The sequence below is a fragment of the Battus philenor genome, unplaced genomic scaffold (assembly GCF_028537555.1).
Source record: "Battus philenor isolate CCGP_79_NKW_IND1 unplaced genomic scaffold, ilBatPhil1.0.hap1 SCAF_28, whole genome shotgun sequence".
Lineage (NCBI taxonomy): Eukaryota > Metazoa > Arthropoda > Insecta > Lepidoptera > Papilionidae > Battus > Battus philenor.
Window position 1 is genome coordinate 3,359,992 of NW_027181691.1, and position 24,511 is coordinate 3,384,502.

At 31.1% G+C, this 24,511-nt stretch overlaps 1 protein-coding gene across 4 annotated transcripts in view; it reads left to right on the forward strand.

The window, feature by feature from the left end:
- The window catches only part of Eip93F (Ecdysone-induced protein 93F), a 294,791-nt gene that overhangs the window by 240,942 nt on the left and 29,338 nt on the right, over positions 1-24,511 (forward strand). For 3 of the 4 annotated variants that reach the window (XM_068769418.1, XM_068769420.1, XM_068769421.1), the window contains 2 exons: positions 18,897-19,022; positions 22,456-22,592. In XM_068769418.1, coding sequence (XP_068625519.1) covers positions 18,897-19,022; positions 22,456-22,592 — 263 coding nt within the window. The remainder of the gene's footprint in view (positions 1-18,896; positions 19,023-22,455; positions 22,593-24,511) is intronic. The other variant, XM_068769419.1, reaches the window with a different exon arrangement.

Genomic DNA, 24,511 nt, shown 5'->3' on the forward strand with positions numbered 1-24,511 from the left:
AATGTAGCAACTAATATGTCATTGAGTATTCCAAATTGTATTGTTAATATATATAAATTTTAGCTGTATTTACCCATAAGAGAAAATTGTGTGTGAAATTTTAAAAAATTATAAAATGTCGTGCCTCGCAGCTGGGAGAAGAAAGATACGTATCAAATAGCGGCAACCCTCTCCCAACTATCTGCGTTTAGTTTAAGCGAAAAATAAATATTGTAAAAAAAAGCACTAGCCATACAAGTTAGAATTAATAAAAAAAAAGTTATTACACCTAATCAATCATCCTATATGTATTCCAGAATGGATTCGTCTAAAGTTATGATGGTTTATATCATAAGATAGGTGGCACTTGCAAAAGGTGCAATTATCTTTAAAACAACATTCGATTCTGAAGCGCGTCGTTTCACAGCTCATTCGGTTTTTCGTCGCAAGAAGATCGAGTTCGATTTAAAACGGTAAAATTGCAACCGTAATGTTGTCACGATTCTCACACAGACAACAATCGCACACGAATTATTGTCAGCACGAAAAAAAAAACATTGCCATGTGAAACGCTGCCACCACAACTTTGTATTGTGTTTAGAAACGATCGACACAACAAATTGCTTTGTGATCACATTTTTTTTAAATATTTTAATTCCATCACGAAAAATCCGTGTATGTTTGTAAACAGACCACGTAATTACAATATATCTTTATTTAAGAATTTATTAAATCAGCATTTAAAGTAATAAAATCTTTTATCATTATATGAAATACCTATCTTAAATCATCTAATACCGGTCGAACTATGTACATGTATTTACCAACTTAATTCGTACTGGCCAGAGATCAAGGAAATAGAGGAAAATAAATTAATGTTCATTTGACTATTCGATTTTTAAAATTGACTGACATCCAGTCGTATTTATACTACATAATGATAAATATCATTTTTAATCTAACAAGCTTGAAATCATATTAAATATATTAGGTTATTAGAACAAGCATTTCACAAAACATTAGTGAAACTAATTAAAAATAAACGTTAGAGATATCGCAACTCACTTATCTAAATTATCTTTGTGATTTTCTTTAAAAAGATCTGCATTAAACATCTTATATTAAGACATAGGATTCTTTATAGATACAATATTTACGTACTAATAATATTTTTACTTATTTCCATTAAATATAAAATTTAATGTTTTAAAAGCTCATAGTTAACTTAGCCTAATAATGCCAAAAGCGACTTAATTAAGTTAAAAATTTACTCTGCTAAATTACAAAAAAATGTTATAGAATAAATTAATAAATAAAAAATTAATAAAGGTTCAACAACCTTATTTACGTTTATGGACTTTCAAAGTAATCGGGAAATACAACCTTCTCTCGTTATTAACTAAGAAAAATTTAAATTGCATCATAGAAATAATTTTAGACTATCTAGATAGATTTTTAAAACAAAGTTTTAAAATTTAAAAATTATGCTAAATAATTAATGCATCCTATTATTAAATACCTGTAGTCTACATGTTTTTTATGGGTTTTATATATAACATTATATTTTTATTACTTTTAAGAGCAATACATTGGCAGGCATAAGTATTTTTTAAATACAATGTTTTGGTTCGACAACCAAGAAGTCTTTATATATTTTTTTAATTACTACGAAGCAAATTAAATTCGTTTAGTGATATACACATATTTTCATTAAGTAACGCTAGAATGAAGAACCTTTTTTAATTGTATGATTAAAAAAAATACGCCTTCATTGTATCCATGTTCTAAAAATATTAATTAACACGTTATCACGTCCACTTACATCGTGTTTTTTTTACTCTGTGGCAATTAATAAAAGGGCTCGCTTTTAATATCCGCCGTTGTATAATCTGTAATAAAATATTGTCTCGGGTTAACGGTCGACGCTTTGCGGAGGCAATGAACATAAGCGATGCGTCCGCACAAACATTTCTAATCATTGTCGTCTATAATTGCAGTTTATAGTAAACCCTTTAGCCTACAATAGCAATTATATGCCTTGTCTAAACCAAGCTTTGAAGCGTCCAACTTCGAAGACCCCTCCAATCTTGTATGTGTCGGGCGGGACCCACTCCGGGCCGGAATCGGGAGAGCTCAGCTCAATCTGGACGCCCGACAAACCATACTTTCAATTTACGAAACAATACCTTATCCATTTGCTACGATTCCACGTCAAAGTAGAAAACTCCTATTTTGATTAATACGCGGGAAAGAGATGGGGTGCGTGGCGACCCATTTTAAATGACTTCCAACCCTCTTGTTGTGTTTTAAGGTTGATTTTTGCTTTAATGGTGGCGTTTGTTACTGAAATACTGAGCGTGTAGGCGTAGAGCATGAAAAGTAGGCAGTCGTCGGACAGTGGAGCGAGTGGAGTGGACTTTGTTTTAATTCTTTTTAATATAATTTTTTTAATTCGACACTTGAACTAATTATGTTAGTTACAATTCACACGCACTGTCTCTTTTATTTTAGTGTAAAAGGGTTGGCGGCTTTTTATACTTCTACGTAGAAAAACTTAATTGAATGCTTGTGAGTCAAATGGTTCAACTCTGCCTTTGAAACATCGTTTCCATTTTATGTATTAAGTGTCAACATGTATTACGTTGAATAACTAATTCAAATGTCACAAACTATGTTACTATTTATTATAATAATATAATTATATTTTAAAAGAAATGTAAACCGTTTAAAAAAATTAAATATAATGAAAATGATTAATGGTGATGAAAGTGAAAAAACTAAAAAAAATTATCGTATCCATATTTTATTTGTAAATATAAAAAGTATAAAATGAAGTAACTTTACTATTTAAATTTAGAATTTGTAGCAAATTTTAAAAAAAGTATTTCAACACACTACATTATACTCTACTTGCCAGTTTAACGCTTTATCGAATGCGAGCACGAGGGGCTCCGTGTAATATCAAGGTGGAAACGCATGGCGCGTGAAATTAATTCACTCGACGTTAAGCCCAAAGTACCCTCACATTTAGTATCTGAATTTTACATTTCATATCACGTTTGAAAAATTAAAAAAAAAAACTATGTAATGTTTGTTTTACAATATTAAGTGTTTACGTAAACATAAAAAACCAAATTCTCGTAAAAACAAAAATAAACATTTATTTAAATAAATCGATGAAAATAATGTGTTCGACTCCACGCATTCTGATAGGCGATCGGTTTAACAGCATAGGCCGGACAGAAAAGCCTATAGGGGCGGTCCGCAGAGGGTGGAAACCTCGGAAAATTCACGTGCAAGGCCCACCCCTCGGTAACACGTGCCGCCAAATAGCCTCAGTGTACGAACGCCTTTACTAATCATTGCCGCTCGTAAAAAAAAAACACCGCGCGCCTTTGACGTTTCTAACGTCATTTTCGGAAAATAGAATGTTGACGTTTGTTATTTACTTCTTTTAATTCGCGGGAATTTTTTGGCGGGAATTATTTTTTTAATGGCGGTACTTATATATTTTTTTAAATTCAGTGTTCATGTGATTGTGTGATTTTATACCATGATTTATTTTTAATAATTTCACTTAGTAATGGCTATAAAAGTGCAAGCACATTGCACGCAATTTTATTTTTAATATGTAACCTCTATGTTATAATCAGAATTGAAATGCATTTAGATATTGTTGCAAAAAACTAATTATGCAAAATAAGATTTAATTATTCTTCAACATATTAATTGTGAACTTAAAATAAAAACGGGTGTAGAAAATTAGTGTGTACGATTATTTTTAAATTCACAAATCGTTCTCTTTGGTGTTTAAACGGCGGAAATGTTGTAAATGAAAACAGACTGCTTTGTGGATAAAAAAGCATTGTTGTGTATTTTTTTCGAGTGTGAAATGGCAGGGAATAGAACATGAGGCGATTTCATGGTTAGTTGGAGATATCTAATAATATAAGTAGGTATTATTTTTTTTTTAATTATTCTTATTAATATCAACAACATCGAAGACGTAAGCATGACGATAAAATCTTAATTTTTTTAACAATATTTTGTCTTCCGTGTTATTACACTTTCACACTTATTTTTTAAACCAGTGAAGATATTTATCGTATAAATTATCGTACAATAAATTACGCTAATTATATTCCCGTATCTAAAAATAACTCGTTCGAATAAGGAAATTCATTTAAAATTATTAATTATGTTTTTAAAATTAAAACGAGTTGCGATACATTTTAATAACATAACCTCGAAACCGAAAAACAATATTTTAAAAGTAGAACATCTTTTTAAAATTTTATTTTAAAGCACGTTTCTTATTTTTAAACTTGAACTTAACTAAAGACATTAATAATTATTTATACTGATGTTAATAATTACTAAAATCCAAATATAGATACAAAAAATAAGCATAATAACTGTTAATGCAAATCTGAAAGTCCATTGGGCATTACGTCCGAAAGAAAAACCCCAGTCTAAGAATCAGATAAAGTTGTTTTATCTTACTAATTTACTGCTGATTACCAAGTAAAACAAATATTTTAAATATTTCTTTAATAATTGTAAACAATATATTTTTTGTAAGAATTTATGATAAAACAGAATAATTTCTTGAAGAGTTAAATCGAGAAGTAGTAGTAATATTCAACAAGAATCCAAATGCAGTTACGTCATGATTTTTGCCTTTTACTAATAGGAAGAATCATGGCCACTTCACTTCACGTACTTGCAGAGCATTGATCTGTGCAGAATTAGTTCGAAAATTACTCACCAATTGGGGGAGGAATTTCTAAAGGTTATTGGCTCTCCTGAGGAAAATATAAGTTTTTGTATTACGATTTCTTTCCTTACACAAAATTTATATATTAACGTTTTATTTTATAATGAAATTATGAAAACAAAAAGAACATTTATATACGTAACACCTGATTATTCTTAGATACATGAATAAAACTCAATTTATTTAAACATTTTTTATACGATATATAATATCCAAAAAAATTTCTTCGACATAATACAAAAATGGAGTATATAAATAATTATATATGGAATCATAGTAGCCGTATCAACCAAAGATTGCACGATGACCGATGATAATATATGGTAAAATAAAAAAATAATTGTTAACAAAATCTTTTAATTTAAGAATATCTAGAAAAGTCCGTATTGCGCGCCATTTAAGTATCAAGATTTATAATACTTGACGAGCTCATTTGAAAAAATTATGGCGTAATAGTCATATATATTTCTAATACTAGACGAACAGACGTTCGCGGAAAAAAATGATTATTCACTTCGGACAATCCGGATGATTCAATATTGCCACAGGTAATAAATCGTCGTGTCATCATAGATTTCAAATGGAACTTTATTTTTAAATTTGGAATGGATTTATATTTTTAAATGTAAAACTTCCATGCAGCCAACAATAATGAATAAACGTAAATATATTTCAAGATATTTTACACAATTAGACGATCTTAAAATTAATATTTACTAATTAATCACTAAACATAGGACGTTTAGATGGTAGTTTTAAAAAGTATCCTATGTTACAGATAAGACTTTTCTTTGATGAGCGCCTAACATTTCAATTAAAAGTTCGAGTGGTCCTACCCCTTCCTAGATTGACATTGACAAACTACGTGATAATATTTTTATATAAATATATCGAACGCAACTCTCCCGTGACCATGTTTACTTCCATTCTTAACAATTGGTATAGGCGGCTTGATGAGAATTTTAATGACTGAACTACTTCATTTATGTAAAACCTCCTTTTACAAAGTTATAGGAACAGTTTATTTACCTTCTTATATAATGTTTATTTACCTATTGGCACACAAAAACATACTAAAGATTATATTACGTCATACCTTGATTAACTTATTATTAGGAAAGAAATAATTTTGTTGGTAATACAAAAACGACATAATTAAGTTCTTGGGATGTTGTTAAATGCGGACAGCGCGAGATCGGTCATGGCGATCTTAAGGGAAGGCAAATGCCTTGCATTGGACGTCTTTTGGCTGATATGATCATAATAATGATGAAGAAAAATAGGTATACTAAAATGAAATTCGATTTAAAAAAAAAGGTTTACGCTTAAGTTTGTAATGTAAAATGATAGTATGTTATGTTAGCAACTTTTCTCAAAATTGATCAAATGCTGGCCGAAAATAAACTCATACTGTATGCATTAAGAAACATTTGTCTGCAGTCATTAGGCGAAGTTCAAATTAGGAACACAGCGAGTGACGTCGAAACTGCAATTCCGCTGATAAACGGTCGCGCTGTGCATTTATTCGTAACAACCGCGAAGACCTTGTGATTTCGATACGAAAGGAACAAGGAAAGGCATGCTTAATTACGTATAATAAATATCAAATAAACAAAAATCATTATTTTACACTTATAAACATCCGCTTTTTTATCTTTGCTGTTTTTTTTTCATAACTAAGACATATGTACTTGTAAAGTTACAGGCATGTCATAGTCCATTAAAACTAAATTAAAGATATATAAAAGTGATCTCTTTATTTGTTGATTTAATGTCAGAACGATAAACAAAGATAACAAAATTAAGTTTTCTATTTTGTACACCGATAGACTTTAGTAATGATGTAATTATATTTTCATTATGATACAAGCATATAATACTTTTTGGTTAAATACTTCCTAACACGCCGTAGTTTTTGGTTTAAATTGACGTCAAATGTTTTTTTTGTGGTTCGTAAAGAAAAAGCGCTGTTTTTACAATTATCCTCGCAATTCTTTCGTTTTTCTCTCTATGAATACCTTTTTCGTGTCTTATAAAACCTTCAGAAATCGCGAGCTATTTTTGGAGTCCTTAATTATTGTTCGTGGAAAATTTAAAAAATCATAGATATTTTTTTCGTTAAAATATACAGATGTACTATAGAATATAGCTGTTAGTAACACATTAGGTCAAGCTATTTTTATAATTATAAAATTAGTATTATTTATTACTGCGTTACTATTTAAACTAAACAGTAATATAATTAAAGGACTAAATTCTTACCGTTTTGGTACGTAATACCGAAAGACGTTCAAGGGATATCACCTAAGTGATTGACTCAAATTCGATCAAAAATATTTATAAAAGTTTATTTAGGTTAAGTTTGATTTTTACTATGATCATCATCGTTATCATTTTTGCAAAGGATGTCCACGGCTGGACATAAACCTTCTTCATACATTTCCAATAGGACCGGTAAGAAGAGCGTTGCATTCAGCGTCTTTATTTTAAAAATACGCTTCGGTTATATCTGTTAGTCAAATGTAGTTGTAGTGTAGTGTTAGTGAAACATCCGTCATATATTACTATGTTAAAAATTGTCGGGTGCTGTTAAAGATTTAATATATAATTTCACGATTTAATATTAACACATAGTTCCACGAGAAAATATTTTATAACATTTATTATAGTTTATTTATATTTATTACCACGTAAGATCATTAAATATGATCATTTGTGTTAGACATAGAAAAATTGCGATAAGAGCCTAATTTGATAGAAACTATAATCAGATTAAACTGCCCTACAATGACATTTTTTAACATCCAAAGAAGCCCTGTATTGAAGATTCCGAAATACATCAACACGGTTTAATTTGTGGTCGCTTTTATAACCTTCTTAATAAAGTATTAGAGCAATTCATTTCCAAGCTATAATATCACTTAAATAATCCTTAACACTATATAAGGATTTTTTTAAATTTATTGAGAGATAAATTAAAGATATTACATGGGAGTGTGTTGTAATGCCGTACACAGTCGCCCGCAAAACATCCGCAAGCCCCTCTAATTTCTATTCACCCTTCACACCTACGTCACCGTACTAACACACGAGGAATTCGAGAAAAAACTATTGTTCTGTAACAAAACGCATTAATAAAAATTCAAACGGCCCATTAACCGGTTCCCACGGCGGCCATGTTGAGTCGTCCTCGGCCGCCATTGGCCGGGGCCGCGGGCTTAGAATTAGAATGTGTGGACCCCGCCGTTTGGCGAGCGGCAAATTATGTTTCTTTTTTTAAACGCCGTTCAAATAATAGGAGCAGCTGTTCCTTGACTACGGCCTCAGAAAAACACACACTCGAAGAAAATCGACCAATCCGATTATGAAATACAAAATTACGTTGTTTAGATAACAAATGTTTTTGCTATATACCACGTCAAAACGAAACCATAACAAAATCTACAGTTTACATTTTAAATCACGTATTAATCTGACATGCATATTCATAAAATTAATTTTAAAATATTATTTCGCAGTAAAGCTAAATATAGCACGGTATTCAAAAATAATATTCTATAATAATATTTAATAAATTGACATTAAAATACGTATATGTCATTCACGAAAACAAAAACCACATTACTTATCAAGGAAAATTCATATTTTTATTATTTCGTTAAATAAATAAATTTAAATAGCGGTTTTATTTAATGTATATATATAACTATAATACTTTTTTACAAAATTATAAATATATAACTGTGTGTGTAACAGCGAAATAATTAAATGATAGCTACTATACTAAATAAACAACAATGAATTAAAATTCAAGTTATTTATTATGTTACCGTATATAAAACTAATACATCTAACAAACAAATTTTGTTTATGTATACGTTTCAATTTATTCAATCTGTTATAGATTAAAAAATATTTTTCCTTTTATGAAACGAATAATGCCTCGTATAGCGTTCGTTGGTTTTTTTTTCTTCTAAGAATGTTTATGTTTTTGCCGGCAAAATGTCAGTGTTGCCATTTACTAACATAATTCCGAATCAATTAGCAAAGACCATATTTGTGATCCAACTAGCTGTGATACCTACAGTATAATTTACCATATCCTGTTGATTAATCACTTCTTAATTATCTTTGTTTAGTTTTTATTCATCGTTCCAGTGTAAACATGAGGAAGTTTTAGGTGCAACGGCACTAAGTATTTATATTCTGAGTAAAAGCGTTAAAAATATATTTAAAAAACACGGTGCTTCACGTGGCGTAGAATATAGTGAGATATCCGTTCATACCAACCAAATTATTCTTATCAAGCAGTATATAAAGCGTGCATATTTTCAAAAAATAGTTATCGATTGACAATATGTTTTTTAAATGATAGTTACATCAACCCTGTTACGGTTAGAATTTAGTAAAATCCTTTTTTAACTGTCTTTTAATTGACCAAAAAAATATTCCTATAAAATTTCAAGTCTATTAACCATCTAACTTTATAGATATCGTGATGATACCTGTACATATAGGTGAAAATCTCTTATATATAACGTATATAAAAATATTACACCATTTGTATACCTCATTTATAATAAATAGATGCATTACCTATTTGCCGAAGTAGTAATAGTGAAGGCTTTAGAAGTGATGATAATGCAAATAACAACTGATTGTAAGATTTCAAGTCAAGGTCTTCCAACTCAGAATCACATGGAGCAACCGCTTAAACTAAGAGCATTACAATCCGGCGTGATTAATAATTTAATTACCTGAAACGGTATTCCTTGGGAAGCCATCAAGCTTCTGTAAACATGGCTATTTTAAGCACCTTCTCCGCTCTGCCAGAGAAAACTCGGTGAGGGTAGAAAGGCAAAGTCAAATGACATTTATTAGTGACATAAATGAAATTCTACTTTTTCTTTTTTCCCGATAGACGTTCACTGCAAGACAAAGGCCTTCCTCAAAGAATGCCACGATGGCCAGTCGTACGCTGCCTGTATCCAGCAACTTCCCGCGATCTATGTCCACCTAGTGGGAAACTAGCCCACGTCGCATCTACCGGCTAGTGGTCGCCACTCCAAAACCTGCATCAGATGTGCCCCAACCACTACCACTTCGAAATAGTACTTCTATAGTCATCATTATCATCCTTAGGACATCATCATGTCCACCTTCATTAGATTCCCAATAAGATCGTTTACGGATCTCCTCATTCCTGATTAAAAATATTTAGCAATAAACATAAATTTCTGACTGATGAATATTTCGGGAAGTTCATGTACATTTTTTTCATAATTTTCACATAAAGCCTCTTTTGTGCGAATACAGGTTCCCAAAAAAATTGCCGGCATTTCCAATATTTCTATAGAAAATTTCTGTTGTTCTGTTGATGAAAAACTGGCAATGTTTTTAATAGCTGACAAAAAAAAAATTCGCATAGTGTTGCCGCTGTTTGAAAGTGGATACACATGAATCAGTACGTTGTCTTTGTTTTTATATCTTCGATAATATCTTGGGGCACATTTTTTTTTAATTATGACATTTCGGCACATATCAACGACACTATGGTATTCATACGCGCATTTAAAAGAGAGAGAAAAACTTTCTGAAATAATATTAACATTTTTATGCTAATAAAAAAGATAAATTAATAAAAATAGAGAGTATTTACGTACATATTTACGAAGAAAACAATATTAGGGTGAGTTAAAAACAAAAGAAGCAGCTTCATTTTGGTCACTGTTGTACAGAAAAGTATGAGCATCGTAACATTTGACAGAAGAATAATGAAGACCTGTCAAAAATTATCTTTTTTTTTTAATTTATGGCAAATAAAACTAAATATCTGTGTCTATAGAGGATTGTTTATCGATATTCGCGGTATTTTTCAATCGTACTTATTTTGTTTTTTAATTTATTAGATTTACGCAAATATTCGTCATTAAAATAAAGTAATTCTTAACGGACTGTATTGCAGTTTATTTTTGTTTTTATTCTCTATTATTCTATTTTCTCACTGATATTCTTGATGAAGATGAATGAAACCAAATATAGAGACATATCTTTAACATAATCTAGATAAACTTGTCTATTTTGAGTATATATTAATCATTTTTTGTTTCGATTGCTTTGCGACACTCACACTCACAATAGAAATGATCGGAGGTACATCCAAACTTGTCAATTATTGTAGTTGTTCAAAAGGAACATAATAATAAAATAAATCTGAATATAGTTCTATTAAATTTAAAATAATTTGAATTGCATTTTTGGTTTTCGTATTAGTCAATATGGCGGACCAATCAAAATGCAGCGTTGTTCGTTATTTACGTGAGAAGGAAGATAACACAAGTATACAAGTTAGGTAGGTGTTCACGTGTCGGCTAAACAATCCGTTAGTTAATATTCAAGGTGGACGTGATTAGCGAAACGTCAAGGTGAGCCCAACTGGTCGGGCGCTCGCTCCGGTTCATGTTTTTGTAATGTATTTAGTTTTTCAGACGTACGTTGGTTATATAACTTGCCAGAAACAATCGCTTGTTTTTTTCGTCTTTTTTTTTTAAAGAATACATCTTTGAATCTTATCACGGTTGTTAATGATAGTCATGTTTTTATTGTTACTTTTATATTTTCAAATAGATAGGTACTAAATAGGCATATATAAAATCTATACCTTCTTGATGTTTTATGTCTGTAACAATATGACGAAATTCTTATATAGAACACACAAATAAAACGCTATTTATATAGCATGTTTTCTTGAATTTACGCAAATATTTCTTATCTTTTATGACATGCACACGAAATGTCGGTATTAATTTCGTCTATTTTTTAAATAGTACATCATGTAATAATCTTATCACAACTGCCAATGATAAAAATTATTAATTTTTGTTGTTACAATTGTATTTTTGAGAAATAGCAAACCGACGTGTGCCGTAATGCACCTGTATAATTCAGATTCCGAACGTATTTAGAACAGGTTTTTGAATTAAAAGTAAATAAAAAAGGCTTTCTCATTTGTTAATTATCCAAAATGAATTTTGTAACAAAATGTGTTTCAGTAATATGACAAAAACTATTTACAAAACACAAAAAGAAGACGCTATTTTTAGAGCGACATTTTTTATTTCGTCTCATTTATAAGCCGTATAACGTCTAGGACTAGAAACTATATTTTTATCACCTATTATATATCACAATGCACCTGTGTAATCTATTATTCGGACAAACTATTGTCAAAAAATATACACCTTTTATTTGGAAATGAAAATATAGCTTTCTTATATCTAAACTAAGCAATATGAATCCTGTAACAATGTAACGTAATTCCTATATAAAAGACAAAAAATACGACATGTTTTTTACATAATGTCGTCTTGAATTTACTCAAATTCTAATCACGATAAAAAATTAATGACTTACTTTGTAGTTTATTTTACTTCTTAGCGTTAGTTTCGTGGATCAGATCAACAAAAATTGATGGAACGGAATAACTATGACTTGTTGCTAAACACTTGAAACGTCGGAAGCACAAAAATAAATGATGAATGACATAATTTGCTTAAAATTAGTTTAATTTCAAATAATATTTATTTAATTTCTTTTTAAACTTGGTATAATGGCGGACTTAATGCCGTGACTTCTCTTGTCCCATCTCAACGGACTGGATTCTTAACTTAATGCCTTATAGGTTCCATTAACCAACCTAGAGAGGTGTATATATAACCTCGTGTAGGTCTAAATTTGATTTAAAAATATCTTTCGGATAAACCTAAGAAGTCATTAACAATCAGAAAATGTCAAAAAAACTATGAAGAATCCTTCGTACATGACAGTAAAGTTTTCTTTGCCATAAATAAAAAAATATTTATGTGAATTGTTTAATTGTCATTACTCTTTTATGCTACAAAAATGCTTATTAAGCGTTGAATGTTACAGTGTCTTATTAGGTTTGGTTGTATTTAATAGAAGCGAAGTTAATGTATATGAAAATGTTTTAAATAAAAAGAGTTTTCTATAAAATATGTATACACATAATAAGTTTTACTACGTTTAAAAGATATGTGACTTCACTCCCATACACTGTCGTTAAGGGATGTGGGCCTTTGTCCCTTCCTTTTCTTTCAACTTATGCTCTGAAGCAAAACTGAAAATTTGTTCTATGCAAAATCCTACTAAAATGGTAAACGTAGCGCCGTTTGTTCCTGTCGTTCATACGCTGCTCTCCATAACAATAATATTGTCTGCCATTCCTCTTGTTAGGTTCAAAAATTCTATTACACAAAAACTTTATAATGTTATTCAAATGAATGCGATGTCGAGATTATACCGATGGTATTTTTTTAAATGTTGTTAAAGTTAATTCAAAGTTGCCTAGTGACATGAGTGGAATAAAAACAAAATGACCTTTGCCCCGCATTGATAGATGACGTAATTAAAAAAATAACTCGCGTCAAAATAAAACGACATTTTTATGAATTTTGACAAATATTTAATTATAACCAATAGCTTTATAATATCATGTATTGTTTCGCAAATTAGAAAAAGAACTATCGTGTGATGGAAATCGGTTTTTATTTGTAGTTATATTAAACTCATTTTTATCTTCTAATGATGTTTAAAAATTATTTTATCTTTATTAGAATTGTTGTAGAATCGTAAGAAAAATATATAATAACTTCATCACTAATAAATTGTTTGCAAATTTTAAAATAAAACGCGTTTGCCTAGCCTAGTTTCTTTTATTTTCTCTAAACTCGTAAATTATTGTTTAGTTCTAACAGTTGGAACTGTTGTTTAATGTGTAGCCTTCATAATTTCAGAAAACTAGCCTAGTAATAAATAGTAGTAATAAATATATTACTTAAATATGAGATAAATGTATTTACAACCGTATATTTAATCTAACAAAGATTTTTTTTCTGCCCCGGGTTTACGGGGTAGAATAGTTTAAGTGACGCAGGTGACTAGAAGTCTAAGTTTTGTTTCTGGTAGCAAAACTCTGGTGCTCTCACAGGACCCTCGCTGAGGGCTGTTGCATGCTACTTTTTCAAGAGAGTAGGAGGCCGTCGTTCTCTAAGATCGCTTCGGCGAATCGATTGAAGTCATCAGTTTCTGTTTAAGCTATGTTTACTTTAATAATAGAAGCGTAGAAAATTACTCCGCTTCATTTATACTCAGCACCTAACCTTTTTGTAGTGTCTGTTCAATCTGTTCTGTTACTATGTGGCTTGTCCACTTTAACTCCAACCTGCCAATCCGCTGGATTATGTTAGTTATTTCGTCTTCATCTACGGATCTCCACGTTCCTTTGGTACTTCTCGTTTGTTACTTTAAAGAGTATAGATTTTACAACTAATAGAAGCTACGTCTTCCAACGGAAAGGAGAAAAAATATTCAGTACTTGAGTATCAAAATAACATAATCACTTAACAAATTTAGGTACTAACCGCACAAAAAATAGAAGAAATCTCACTCGCAATTAATTTGTGAAACAAACGGAAAAGGTTTATAGAAACGACAGGAAAATTGAATCTGATAACGAGCAGCCTTCGATCGCAGATGATGAAAATGGCGGCCATGTTGCGCAATTTAGACAAAACACAATTACTAGCCGTACGTCATTTTCGAACGGCATTTAATAATTCGTTTGAACCGACACCAATGGTATTTATTACTCACTCACGTTTTTTTATTTATCCAGTAACTTTAAAAGGTCTAACGCTAAACATATTTGATATACGTTATTTACTGCATTAAATTATTTATAACCTATAAAACTATAGAATGAAAATAACTTAAAAAAATTATTTCAATTCATTTATTTATTTATCTTATTATCTGAGCCCACAGCAAACTCAGGTCAGCTTTAAAAAAAAACAGTGAATCTCGTTATGAACTGTTAATATTTCTATAAAAAGTAAATCTGCACAGAGTTTCGCAACGAGATCAAATAAGAAATGAGGAGATCCGCTGAAGAACCAAAGTCGCTGACATAGCTCAGGAAATTTCTCGTCTGAAGTTGCAATGGGTAGTGTACATCGCTCGTGCAACTTATAGCCATTGGGGCCGAAAGGTTCACGAGTAGGTTAGATGGACACTAAGTGGTCCGACGACAGGTCTTAGGAAGACCGGTAATCGTGGCCATCTTTAGAGGAAGCCTGTGCGGTGGGCATCTATCGGTTGAAAAGAAGAAATTTTTTTTCATTAATAAACAAATTCAATTAAAGCAATTAATTCTTAAAAGCGCGTACAAAGTATAATAAACAAATCTCTTTTATTTCTTTACATCACAAATATTTTATAGTAATTTATTTGATAAAATCTAGGAAAGTTATATGAATAAACAAAAAGTTAGATGTCTGTGATCGGTTGTGCAAATATATATACGTAATGATTAAATTTTAAATTTCGAACTACACATTCGGCAATTTTTATTTAATGCACTTGGATCATATGGCCCGGAACTTATTTTATCTATTTCCTTTCTTACTTTACTCCTCAAATTTTTATGAAACTAGTTGTTCCGTCAGACTGTATTGCCAGAAGCCTAGCGTAACTTCTAGTTTAGAGTTTAGTACTAGCCTGTCAGATATCAATCGAAAAAAAATATTTTGACATGTTGCAGATCATTTTATTAATTGATTGAATGTTAAGTTAGAAAAATTGTGATTAAAAATACTGGCCAATGCAACTGTTAAAAATAAAAACTGACAAACTGGTGATGTTCAAAACTGTAAAAAGCGCGAATTCCAAACAAAACTGTTTAACAATCTGCCAATTTTAATGTTAATTTTTAACAAGAAACAAAAAGATGATTGTAATTTATATATGCGTCATCTGAGCTCTGTCCTAACAAACCTACGGAATCTGTAAATATCAATAGGGAAACAGTGACAATATGTCAAAACTTTGGACCCTGTGCCATTGTACATCTAGACGATAAGTCTCCATAGCGCCATTTTTCTTTCGAATAACGTTGCAAATTATTTTTAAAATAGTGAAAAATCGGCAAGAAGTTTTACTTGTCATCAAAGTAGAACTCAGTTTTAGTATGAAATTTATGAACTATGGTGATATCTAGACGATTTCTAGCTAGCTAAACACCAATAAACACTGCCAACACTTTAATTATGTAACGTTCATTAGTTACAACAAAAACTGGTCGACAGCTAACATCGTCTTTATTTCCCCTGACACGGCGCTCACCTTGAAAAGCTATTTACGTTTCCACATCAAACATGTCACCGTGTATTTTGTTTTTGTTTTCTGTAATTGTGTTATCTGCACGCAACTATTGTTACGGTCATTTAAAATTTCGTTAACATCCTATACGCCTTATCTATTCACCACAGACTGTGTAATATTTTTAATCTGTTATTAAATGTCAAAACGACAAAAAATCGATTTATTTTTGTAGACAGCGGGAATGTTAGCTTAACAAGACAGTATGAACAATTTTAAAATACATCATTATCAGTGGGACGCCCACTGTTGGACAATGACAATGTTTACAACTGACTTACTTCCAATTTCTTCCGACAATCTTGTGGGTGTTCCGTTAGTATAACCTTACCTTTCCGTGGCCTACACTTCAGAACCTTAAGGCTCTAGCGGTCATCTGTTGTCCTCGCTCTGTGATTTTTCTTAATTGTTCAACTTGCCATTTCAGATTTAATTTTCTAGAGAGATCCCGATCATGACCCTCTCCATGGCCTTTAATTAAAAAATAATTATTAACCCACTAGTTGACAACAGTGGCCAAAAACTCGTTGCATTGTTGAATAAAAAAAATCTAAGCAGTTTTATAGTCTATTTGCTAGTATGGCACAAACCCTCTAATTACGAGCACGCTCCAATGTAGAAAGTCTACACGGCGTCGGCATTTTATTACTATATGCTGAATCTAGGTTGAGTGCTTTCAAAATTTCGTTGCCAAAGATTTTATTTTTTATTCATATCTCGCGCCTGAAAATGTTGAGGAGTATTTTTCACGACTTTCTTTAAAACGTATACGAGTTTTTTTTAATAGTGCACGTTTCTGACCTTTCTGAATTCGTTGAAATATTTTTTTTAATTTTGGCATGTTTTTTGACACACATATTATACAGTATTTTCAGATCTAATGTTCAGAAGGGCATCTTTACTAACACGCTATCGAATCATGCTATGTATGGTATCTATTTGACCATCTATATTAATCATCATCATTATTTCTGCCGTTACTTCTACCTCTTCTACAGATTATTAGTAGGGCATATTATAACCAGCCTGCATCCAGTGTTTTTCGAAGAACTATACCAAGCTATTTTTGCCCCTTGACGTGTTAAATAACTTTATTTTTATTTATTCATTTACTTTATTTTACACGTTAAGAAACAATACCCGGAAGTGCCCAATTTTTTTAAAAGTGGTATCAAATTGAACAACTCCTTTGTAATGACAAAACAACCATGACCGCCATACCGGACGCCTTTTCCTATAACACCGTACATACGCTTCGCTATGAAATTACGTCTACGTGTCAGAATTATTTGTCAAATTTTATGCCTTTATTGATTAACATTCTATTATTTAAATTGAGTTATATAATTATAATAGAACCTTTTTTTTCGTCATCATGTTCGCTGCAGTACGTCCATTGGCCTCCCCGATAGATTATAAATAGGACCGGTTTGAAACGACCTGTATCCAGCGTCTTCAAATGATTTAAAAAAATTTAACAAGACTCAATTCTCTTTAGATTGAATAATTAATAAACATTTAAAAAAAGAATATATATAAGCAAAATTCTTTCCAACAATTTATCAGCGAGTCGCATATTTCGAATTAATATTTGAGGGATTCGGTGTTATTCATAAAATCCTTAGCAATAAATAATACGCATAAACTAATTTTTAGAACGTAAAATAAAAAATACTCATATCCATTCAAATAGAATTTCCTTTCTTCTATAAAAATATTGGCTGTTCAAATTCATAAATTAACTAAAGTAATAACCGAATTGCTTTTTAAAATTATAACTAAAATAACTAAAAGGTTTACAAATTTGTAGGCTCTATTATTCAAAGTAAATCATTTGTGTAGTGAATCTGTATTTCAACGTTCATAAATTTCTTCAAATATCCACATACATGTACTTACTTAAATATCGGACATATTGTGTACATTATCTACGGGTATAAAAATTAACCCATAATACCCTTGATCAAGTTATGTTGTAACTTGAGATCTACTTAACTGGAGTAACGAATTTTCTAATACTTTTTGAAAAATCTAATGAGATAAGAATTTAGAAGATTTCGAAGAGATCTAAATGTTTCTAGAAAATACAAAACTTTTGCGCAATTGACAACACTGTGAAATACGCGCAATTCATTTACAGTTAGTTTTTTCAGTCCATAGACGCCGACTGCAAGGTATAGACAGTTGAAGAACGCAGTGTGGTATTACAAAACGCAGAGGACGCTATTGCCCTTCCTTTGTAAATTTCTTTGTGAGCAGTAGCAATCTTATATAATTAATGCACAATGCATGAATTATACAAGATTGTATGTCCTGAGAATCGAACCCACGATCTACAATGTCAAATCTCAATCGTTTATCGCTGGACTACCACTGCTTAATTCGCGTAATTTGACAATTCACGCGCTGCAAATTTATAATGCATATACAAATAACTTTGAAGTATGTCAAATTTAATTGTTTTTCTATTGGAATGCAACAAACTAAATATTTGATGCGGTACAAAATTTTTCGGGACAGCTGATATAAATACTGTACTAACAAATAAATCTAAAATGATTAATATTATTTAATGTTCAAATAGTTTTTATCTGTAAATGGAATTACGCCTGTGTTACAGAAAAAAAATTGTAATATTAGCACTTATTTTTATGACATATCACATCTACGCATTACCATTATCCAATATTCCATTAGGTATTTTTGGAAAAATACTCGTAGTGGGGTCCCACGTTCGTCCACGGTTGATATGTTCGACAGTAATTAGTCCCTCTTGGTGGGTGGAATTCTGAGTTGTTGTTCTTTTATGGCTAGCTAGACCTCTAACCTTCCAGGATCGTCCAGGATACGATGCAAAAAGAGTGACATATGTATTCATAGTATGTTGTTTTGTTTGTCGATGCAGAGTCCGGCATCGGAATCGGACAGCAGCTCGGTGTCGGGCGCGAAAAGCCCCGCCGGCGCCCCGCCCCTGCTGCAACAGATGCTGCAGCTGCAGTTGCAGGCACAAAGTCCGCAAGCCATTGCCCAGGTAACCCACCACTCTCTTAATCCGCCTAACATCAAATATGCATAATCCATAGGGTTATCACCACAACATCACTACTAAATTTTACGTATTTCCTTGAACCCTGTATATATTTATATTATAACAGTATAGGTCGATATATCCACACACTATATATTTATATTACGTATTAACATCGACTAAGATCATAATTTAAAGTAATTTTAAATACTTCAAATATTGTTTAACAATCAAGACTAACTTCACTGCATTTACACCTGTAATATTATAAATTTTACTTTCATAATATTGCTTTTGCTTAGTATTTCTGTAGGTATATTATTTAGTTGCCTGTGTTTTGATATCGTTTATTTTTTTATACGCTTACAGACTAATTACAATTTGGTAAGTTTAGATAAGATGAAATAAATAAGTACGCTAATAACAAGCCGTAAAAATACAGTTAAAATTTAAAAGAAGAAATTGGAATATTTTGACGACACTTTTGACAGATCTAACTAAATTTAAGATAAAATGTCAGTAAACAGATGAAGATATTTGATGTTGTTCAGTGTGAATATGATATTGTCTTAAAATAGAGTTTACTGGAGATTAGCAGTGTTTATTGAAGATTTTAAATATATACTTGCAATAGTAGGAGGAGTGGTGGGCGCGGGTGGTGATTATTCCGACGTTAATCCTGATCTAATTGTATATGCCTACCGCGTACCCGGTGCTTGGTAATTAAAAGGCCGCAATGCTTCATACATGGGAGTGTGTAGCAGGATTTGTCATTTACGCACAACATATGGCTGAGCACAAAGCATTTACGCAAATACTTAGGCACTCACATTTCTAACCCTTCTTTGTCTGATGACACGTACGAACAGAGAGGGTACGGCGGTGTCTGAGGAAAAAGAGTTGAATCAGAAAGTGGCATTAGCGTGACTTTTGATTCGACGCCACAACACCCGGCTGAAAGAACCGCCGGTGCGATCCATTAAATGTTTTGATCCATTCACGGTTCCGCCGCGATTGGCCACTCAAACGCACGTCGCTACACTTTGGTTTTTTTTTTTCAATAGTCATTGCTTTATAGGCCCTAGAAAAGACTAAAGAACCTTAAATAAATTTTCTAATTTCCCGTGTATGATTATACAGACATTTACAAGCCCTACAAAAGACTGTAAAGAACATAAAATAAATTTTCTAATTTCCCATTTATGATTATGTAGACCTTCACAGACCTCAGAAAAGATTTTAAAGAACTTTAAATAAATTTTCTAATTTCCTGTGTATTATACGCATAAATTATAAAAAATAGATCGAAAGTTTTGCTAATTTATATACGGTACGTAAATGAAGAGCTAACTGTTGAAATAAACGAAACAATAATAAAATCACCAAATCTAGTACAATATAGGAAATAAAAATACACGTGAAATCCTGGTAATACAGGTTGATTCATATATTAATATCTAGCTGAAATGTGCAGTGTGTATTATTGTATCAAACTTATTAGATTAGTAATCAAAACATACGTTGGTACCAACCGATCATTGGTTAAAAAAGAAAAAAATAAAGATGTTGCTAGCACACAAATTACATTGCATGTTGCCAGTTAAATGTTAATTTTACAACTATTTTTTTAGTATATTTATTCTTTACTTTATTACAATATTTGTTTTATTTATGCATGTACTTATTTATTATATTTTACAAATATTATTTTATTACTAAACAGTGATTATTAACCTTTGGTGATAATTCTGAATATATGGTCGGAAAAAATAACATTTTCTTACATTACAGTATCCATATTTGTTTAGTGCTTACATAAGAGTTACTAACATTTTGAAATATATAAAAATAAGTAGTTGCTGCCATGATTGACTTAACATTTGACGTTTATTTATGGGACATTGTTAACATACAGACTGTTCTAATGACATTAAATCCTTTTATCTCAGTTTCTAATGCCGCAAACATAACTTAAAACTCAAGATGCCTACATTACATGAACTATCTTCCAAATATACTACAACATATGAAACCATATCATGATTAAATTCTTAGTTTTGTCGTGTTTTTATTTTATATTTAATTGAATCACAATTTGTTTGTTATCAGTTGCAATACATTGAGATATCGACTTCATTATACATTATACTTTTAGTCAATGAACTTTATCGTTCAAACACATTTAGTAATTATTATGAGAATAAATCCAAAATTATTTCGAATGATAATTTCAAATTCAAAATATCTACATTCAATTAGACATTAACAGGCACTTTTTGAATCGTCAATTTAGGGGATAATTTTCAAAAATAGTCAAATCCAGTTTCCTAAATTCTAATAATCGAACACAAATGACTTCTACAAATGATTTGTGACGTATTGTTTACAAACAAAACAGTCGTCTTCAAAAATTAAACAAATCATGTTTAGCATAACGTGTACGTATTTACATTAAAATTCCACAATTTCAGTTTTGCCAACAGAGAAATTAAAAACCAATGTAAAAACATTTTATTGGAAAAAGTATATAATTCTATCCAAGAATACTATACTGATATTAATGTATGCGATTGAAGCTGTGATATATATATTATATAAATTGTATAAATAAACTAAACTGCAGTAATTGAGGATGGATGAAAGGATATTAGAGCGGAAGAGAAAAATAGTCGGAATTATGGAATGAAGAACAGAATGATAGAGATTGTAAAGAATAGAAGAAGAGTGTGATAATAATAAATAAGAAGTGAAAAATTTAATAAAGAAAGTAAACCTCTGTTCCCAACAAAATAGGGGTGGAACGAAAATAAAAAAAACGTATGGAATTAAATTTTGCTTACTCAGGAAACTAAATATTGTCGTGGATTTATTGAAAAGACTATATTTGAAAAGAACAACTGTTGAATTTCTCGCCGGCTCTTCTTCCGAGCCGGTGTCAGCTTCCTGTATGACTGACAATACTGACATTTTAAGTTGATTGACGATTTGAAAGTGCTTGTAACAACCAATTTGAATAAAGTATATTTTAATCTTAATTTTGACTATTTGCTACTTAAAACTCTCAAAAAACATTAATTTTCAAAAGTAGTCTAATTCTTTAATAACTTTAATAAATCGAAATTTCACTGTTTTGATAGAAATTGACATTAACACTATAAGTAAATTATCACCGACTCGGAATGCGAAATGAAGAAAATCTAAGATATCTCGTGGAACTTTACTAAATATACATAACTCAGACCCATCAAGCATATGTTAACTTCTTAAAGATGAAATTTAGACATTACGAGTTCAGTCTATTTCTTTTATTTATCGTGTGTCCGTCATTATTTCTAAAATAAGTATTTAAATTTTAACGCAAATGCATAGAATAATCGTGGAACTAATGTAGATGTAATTAAGTGTACATATATTTATACAAAGGTTGTGATAGCAGGGTTACACGGATTGGTGTGTACAGTTCCAGCAGATGCTGGCGGCGCTAGCGGCGCTGGGTAGCGGGCTGGTGCCGCCCCCTCTGCCCCAGGCCTGGCTCATCCAACGGCTGGCGCAGACCAGGCAGCACCCCGACAGGTAAGCTCCATTCTTCACTACCATTTCAACTATAGAACATCCACTGCTACACATAGACCTCCACAATTGAAATTAATGATTACACAATGATAAATCTTTTTATTTTTTATTTACGTATTTCATTGGAAGAATGCTAGAAGAGCTTTAATTTGATATAAAGCAGACTTAAACTGAGTTTCCTTATAATTGCATTATGAAAACTAATTTACGTGGACAGGTATAATCAGAGAAAACCATAATTATCGAGTTTGAAAGAACGGAATACCTATGACGGATTAACGTATGGCACCACAGCCTTAGCCGTGACGATTTCAGCAGTAGATCGTCCACTAATCCATCTAGCGTCTTTGACGACCTTCACAAGGCATACTCTACGCTCGCCGATCTAACTTAATCTAGATACCTGCGAAACTTAATTGACATTAGTCTTATAATACACATTGGCAAACGTATTTTATAAATGATGGTAGTCAAAGAGTTTAAAATTGTATTATTTAAAAAAAATATCTGATTGACTTTGTTATTCGTTACAAAAATACGAAATTTAATGAAGGTAATCGTATACTTACTTAAATAACTAAACTGGATGAAATATTTACAATTTATACAATTAACTTTATCAAAGAAAAAAAAACTACACACGATTATAAAAAAGCAGAAATCAAAGTGAACATTATTTAGTATTTAATTATAGAACATTGTTCAAAATGGTTTATTGGTTATATTATTTATTTTAGCACTTTAGTAATTCGCTAAACTTGTAAGTTGCCAAGGCGTAAACACTGTGGGGTTTCTGAACGCATGGTTCTTAAAAGGAATATGAGTTTGTTGGCTAAATATTGTTAAAATATAACTTAACTCTAGCGAATGCTCATTGAACATATAAACACAAATGTAAATCAAAGTTAAGTTTCTCTTTTTAAATCACTCATTACTTTAGTCGTGTTACTATATGAATCGTTATAAATGACAAATTGATTGATCTAGCACAGAATTACCGCGGCTTAGACGACGACAATTTATAACGATGTACACCACATCCGCCTACACTTCAAAATGGCCGCCCTGTCACCACTAAACGATGTCTTCATATAGGCATTAATCACTAAACAATTAAATGTCAACCTCAATATTTTTGACACGACGGCGAAGTGATGTTACAGGCCAATTCAAATTTAAAGATATTTAAAAAAATACAATATGATTGGTTATAGGTGTTATTTATCCGTGAAAAGCTTGCTTTTACTCTTTTTTTTCAATTACTATGTATAAAACACCGTTACGCCAATAACTTCCGGCAGTACAAACTGTGCAGGAACAGATAATAAATAATAATTACTTTATACACATTAAAATCAATTATTGTCATTTGTTCATCTTACTATATCATTATTTATTATTTCTAAAACCATTATTATTTATATAGGGTGTACCATGTATTAATTGACAGTAAATGAGCAAAACATTCACTTATTTCAAGCTCTTACAACTATGACTAATCACTCTGTATAAAACATAATTCGCTTGGTCAAAGTATTTATCGTATTATTTTGTTTGATTTACACATTCTATTCGTCGATAATCTTTTAACATTGCACCGTCCTGAGGCCAAGACATGTTTCCAAATCTCTAGACTACGCAACAACCATAACCCAAAACATATCACAAATCGTAGACCAGAGCAAACTAAAAGATACCATCGTGCAGGGTTTTGGTTATCTCGAACTATAAATAGAAATGTTGCTAGAGTTTCTGCCATCATATACCCGTAGCCTGACAACAGCATCAGATCAAGTCAAAGTTCGGCCTTCTTAAACTCATATTGAGTGACAGACCGATGGAAGAAGTCCTTATTTTCGCTACATAAAATTTAAGGTAACTTTAATGAGTAAGTCATCACTCTTAACACAAATTTATTT